We start from the raw sequence: 5,888 nt of genomic DNA on the forward strand, positions 1-5,888 counted from the left end.
TGTGATATTGGGTTTTTAATTATACAAAAAACACAAAATACTGGTCTGGATTACAATCACTTTTTATTTGCATGAAAAAACATTGTATATCATTATATAGTAAAAAGCAGCATTACATGATATATGCACACAATGGTATAAATATACCTAACACTTGTGCTCTTGATACAAAGGGATTTATCAGACATATAATGTTCCCTTTATATATACAGTGTGTGCTATTATCAGTTCTTGTGGCTTCTAACTAACATGAAAACATCTAACAGACATAATATCAAGTTACAGAACATGACACACATATTACATACCCAGTATACATGTAGGTTATAGTAGCCATTTAAATTAAACTGATTATGATCACATGACACACATATTACATACCCAGTATACATGTAGGTTATAGTAGCCATTTAAATTAAACTGATTATGATCACATGACACACATATTATATACCCAGTATACATGTAGGTTATAGTAGCCATTTAAATTAAACTGATTATGATCACATGACACACATATTACATACCCAGTATACATGTAGGTTATAGTAGCCATTTAAATTAAACTGATTATGATCACATGACACACATATTACATACCCAGTATACATGTAGGTTATAGTAGCCATTTAAATTAAACTGATTATGATCACATGACACACATATTATATACCCAGTATACATGTAGGTTATAGTAGCCATTTAAATTAAACTGATTATGATCACATGACACACATATTACATACCCAGTATACATGTAGGTTATAGTAGCCATTTCAATTAAACTGATTATGATCACATGACACACATATTATATACCCAGTATACATGTAGGTTATGGTAGCCATTTAAATTAAACTGATAATGATCACATGACACACATATTACATACCCAGTATACATGTAGGTTATAGTAGCCATTTAAATTAAACTGATTATGATCACGTATGTACCGGTTACTGATACTGGGCACGATTATAAATGGAGCACAAAATATCACTTTAGTTTAAGCAATATTTGAACTCCTATTTGTAATACCAGTGCACAGAAGCATTTCACTCACGAGAGCGTGCTTCTGTATGCTCCAATGGGAGCCCCATTTTCATGTGAACTATAAAATAACTTTTCAGTAATGTTTTTTTTTTTTTTTTAACACTGCACAGCCGGTGACTTTAGCCCCCAAAACGGCTAAGTCCAGTTATTTTTGTTTTGTTCTTAAAAAATGCTATTTTAAAAAAAAAAATTATTAAAGAAAAGTAACACTTACGTTCAGGGGCGCTTGGTGGACATTTATAAAATTAACCAAAGATCTGATCTTTGGTTAATTTTATGAGTGCTAATTGCTACCACAAGCTCACCGTAGAAAAAAAAATCAGCTATTTGTAATGGGTGATTACTTATTCCTCACTCGCAAATGGGCAAATTTGCCAATTTTTGGGCACGCAGTAAATTAGCGCTCCACTTGTAATCTTGCCCATTGTGTCTAATTAAATAAAATCAGTTTCCCCTCAGTAATTCCTCTGGTATATAACATGTACAATGCTAAGCATCTATTGCTAAAAGAAAAGGTTTATCCACAAGATAAATATATCTCCCAGACGTCAATCATTTGAGACTGATGTTCTTGTTTATATAATTGTCTAACACTCTATTCATATAAAGACTCCTTTATTCTGAAATGTAATTATTAATATGCCATTGTTAGGAGTGGCACGTTTGAGTTACATAGGCGAGAAAATAAACAACACTGGGGGTGTTTTGGTGGTTAATGACTGTGTAAACTGGTCAGTATGAGGACAGATTTGTATATTCCTGTGTGGTGTTTGGATTCTATCCCATTGATATCAGAGAAACTGAGGTGCACATATATAGAGGAACAAAGGACAGCAGGAGAGCACTTACAATCTGGGGCTTTTATAACTGGGATTTAGAAAGTATAATTTACAATAGGATTATTTTTTGATGCTTCTATTTAGAGAGTTTGTCCTCTTTAGGATAATTTTTAAAAGGTTTCCAACCAGTGCATATAAAGTTTATTTTATGTGTAAATATTTCGTGTTTTTGTGATACCGGACTGGCACGGGATACATTTTTCCACTTTATAAACATGTGAAAGTTTTTTCTCCTGTGTGAATTATTTCATGAGTTCAGATCACTCTTTTGTGTAAAACATTTCCCACACTCTGTATATGTGAAAGGTTTTTCTCCTGTGTGAATCCTTTCATTAGTTTTTAGATCACTCTGGTTTGTAAATCCTTTTCTACACTCTGTAAATGTTAAAGGCTTTTTTCCTGTGTGTTTTCAGATTACTCATTTGTGTAAAGCTTTTTCCACACTCTGTACATGTGAAAGGCTTTTCTCCTGTCTGAATCCTTTCATGATATTTGAGATGATCCATTCATGTAAAACTTTTTTCACACTCTGTATATTTGAAAGGTTTTTCTCCTGTGTGATTCTTTGTATGAGTTTTCATATTACTCTTTATTGTAAATCCTTTTCCACACTCTGTACATGTGAAGGTTTTTTTCATGTGTGGGTCTTTTCATGAGATATGAGATTTCTCTTGGATGTGAAACATCTCCCACACTCATTACATATGAAAGGTTTTTCCCATGTGTGGGTCTTTTTGTGATACATAAGGCTTCCTTTAGATGTGAAACATCTCCCAAATTCTGTACATGTTTGAGTTTTCACAACTGTATGAACTGTGTGGTGTTCAAGGATATGCAAATTACATGTGAAGATTTTCTCACATTCTGTACATTTGAATGTTTTCTCCTTTGTATGAATCATTTACAACTTTTGCCTTCTTTTAAATGTTTTGAAAAATCAGTAAATGTGTGTGGTTTATCCTCTGGGATGTTCATTTCACTAGATAAGGCATAAATGTTGTCCTCTTGTTTGATGACTAAATAACTCTCTGTACATAATGATTGCTGCCCAGTTCCTGACAATTCACAATCTTCTTTAAATATTTGCTGTGATTTCCCTAATGTTTGTGAATAGTTATTGGTTTTTAGACTATTGGAGTTTGCGGTATCATTTTGATGCTTCCTGTAGTGAAGGATAGATATTAACTATTCACGTGTTTGTCTACATAAAAATAAAAATAAGAATGTTTATTCATTTATAATATAATCCATCTTAATAAAAAAACCTTTTTTTATAGTCGAAAATGTCTTCCATTTTGTATTTTTAAATTTAAAACCTTTTTTCTACTTTCTAAACATGTAAAAGGTTTCTTCCCTTGTGACTCCTTTCATGATATTTCAGAGTACTCATTTGTGTAAAACTTTTTCCACACTCTGTACATGTGAAAGGCTTTTCTCCTGTGTGACTAATTTCATGCCTTCTCAGATGACTCATTTGTGTAAAACTTTTTCCACACTCTGTACATGTGAAAGGCTTTTCTCCTGTGTGACTCATTTCATGACTTTTCAGATGACTCTTTCGTGTAAAACTTTTTCCACACTCTGTACATGTGAAAGGCTTTTCTCCTGTGTGAATCATTTCATGTTTTCTCATATAACCCTTATCTGTAAAACTTATTCCACACTCTGTACATGTGAACGGCTTTTCCCCTGTGTGAATCCTTTCATGCTTTTTCAGATCACTCTTTTGTGTAAAACTTTTTCCACACTCTGTACATGTGAAAGGCTTTTCCCCTGTGTGACTCCTTTCATGACTTTGCAGATGACTCTTTTCTATAAAACTTTGTCCACACTCTGTACATGTGAAAGACTTTTCCCCTGTGTGAATCCTTTCATGCTTTTTCAGATTACTCTTTTCTGTAAAACTGTTTCCACATTCTGTACATGTGAACGGCTTTTCTCCTGTGTGAATCTTTTTATGAGTTTTCAGATGATTCATTTGTGTAAAACATTTGCCGCACTCAGTACATGTGTGTGGTTTCACACCTGTGTGAATTTTGTGGTGTTCTAGTAGATGAGACTTCCATCTAAAGCTTTTCGCACATTCTGTACATTTGAATGGTTTCTCCTTTGTATGAATCATTTGGCTAGACTGTAGACTTTTGCCTTCTTTTAAATGTTTTGAAAACTCAGTAAATGTGTGTGGTTTATCCTCTGGGATGTTCATTTCACTAGATAAGGCATAAATGTTGTCCTCTTGTTTGATGACTAAATAACTCTCTGTACATAATGATTGCTGCCCAGTTCCTGCCAATTCAACATCTTCTTTAAATATCCGTTTTGATATCCCCAATGTTTGTGAATATTCATTGGTGTCTAAGACTTTTGGAGTTTGTGGTATCAAACTGAGGCTTCCTGTAGTGAAGGATGGATATGAACTATTTAAGTGATTGTCTACATAAAAAGAAAAGGAATAAAGGAAATAAAGAAAGTTTTTTCTTTATAATGAATCCATCATTTAAACACCCCCATTGATTTACACTCCATAAAATGGCTTCTGTTTTGTGTTCATTTTTAAATTGATGAACCTGTAAATCACAATTTAAAATAATGAAAGACAAATAAAGTAAATATTTCTACATCATAATAAACTAAACCACCGATTACTAATAAAAACAAGTTATAGGGCCTATTAAACAATGTGCAGGTGGATAATACTCTCAGCCATGGTACAAGTACATCTGTATTGTGGGCAAGATAGGAGGCATCCACCGTCCTCATTTAACATTGCACAAGCAAATGCACGTACACCCCTGCCCAGCTCATGCTCAACCAGTGGGATGTGAATATGATGTCTTAATCATCACAGACTCATAATCAGTGTGAGATGTTTTGAAAGGCTAAGGAGCAGTGACCGTATGATACTCTTAGCTTGCGGTTGTTTGATTTATATAATCAGCCAAAAACTTTATTAGTTTAATAATACTCACTGTTAAATTAAGCACACAGATCAGTGGCGGTTCTGGGGTGGGGAACACTCACTGGGGGAGCTGTGGGTGTTCCACACATGGGAACAAGGTAGGCGTAAGTGTAGTTATGGGAGTTCTATGAGCTGGGTCAAAGCAGGGGAGGGTAGAGTTACAGTAATCTGAGAGCAGGTGTTGACACAAATGTTCTTAAAAGATGCAGATTATTATTATCATCATCATCATCATCAGGTATTTGTAGAGCGCCAACAGATTCCGCAGTGCTATATAAATATAATAGTTTATATTTGTTTAATGAGTGATCTGTTCTATTTTCCCAGTAATTAAAGTTAGCATAATATCTATTTTACTCACCTAACACATATGAGTTCATGCTGATAACAGGCTCCAATGTCTGTGCTCAGGAAGAAGGTTCCCTTATTCACTCCAGTTACATCAATACCGGATATCTCTCAGTGCTCTGGCCGTGTCTGTAAAAAGTATATTAAATGGTTTAGACAGATAACATTAAATAATGGTTCTGATTAACTGTACGTATGTTATAATTAAAGGCACACATAACAATTCATGCAATACAGATCAGCTGATTAGGTTATTACATGTAATGTTGATTCAGCACAAGCATTTAGTACGGTTTGCTCTGTGTGTGTTACAGTTTTCCCAGAGCTTTACAATATAAACTCAGGAGCAGATGATCTATTTATAAGTGGGACAAACCACAACCTTACAAATATATTATAATCATTTTATTCTATCATTTATATAAAAGAGCAGCCCTTACACATAACAAGATTTTATCCTGAAAACAAATGTTAAATAAGAGTTGTTTAAGTGTAAGTTAAATCTAATACTACAGTATTGGTATTGTTCTTCCTACTAATCTTCACTGTCAGACATTTTTATTCACTATAAATAACGGGCTAGATTAAAAGCGGCGCTGTAAAATGCGTTTTCGCAGATTGTGAACATTTCACTATAGTTAATCTTTTTGTGCTTGTCGAGTTGAGCTCGTTTTACAAGTTAAAAATGT

At 33.8% G+C, this 5,888-nt stretch overlaps 1 protein-coding gene across 1 annotated transcript; it reads right to left on the reverse strand.

Moving 5' to 3' along the window:
- Positions 1 to 2,461: 2,461 nt before the first annotated feature.
- LOC128659951 (gastrula zinc finger protein XlCGF8.2DB-like) lies at positions 2,462 to 4,048 on the reverse strand. Its single transcript, XM_053713542.1, has one exon. It carries the CDS (start codon positions 4,012 to 4,014, stop codon positions 3,223 to 3,225), a length of 792 nt encoding a protein of 263 aa, XP_053569517.1. The 5' UTR covers positions 4,015 to 4,048; the 3' UTR covers positions 2,462 to 3,222.
- Positions 4,049 to 5,888: the final 1,840 nt, after the last annotated feature.

Source organism: Bombina bombina, chromosome 5 (genome assembly GCF_027579735.1).
Source record: "Bombina bombina isolate aBomBom1 chromosome 5, aBomBom1.pri, whole genome shotgun sequence".
NCBI classification, from domain to species: domain Eukaryota; kingdom Metazoa; phylum Chordata; class Amphibia; order Anura; family Bombinatoridae; genus Bombina; species Bombina bombina.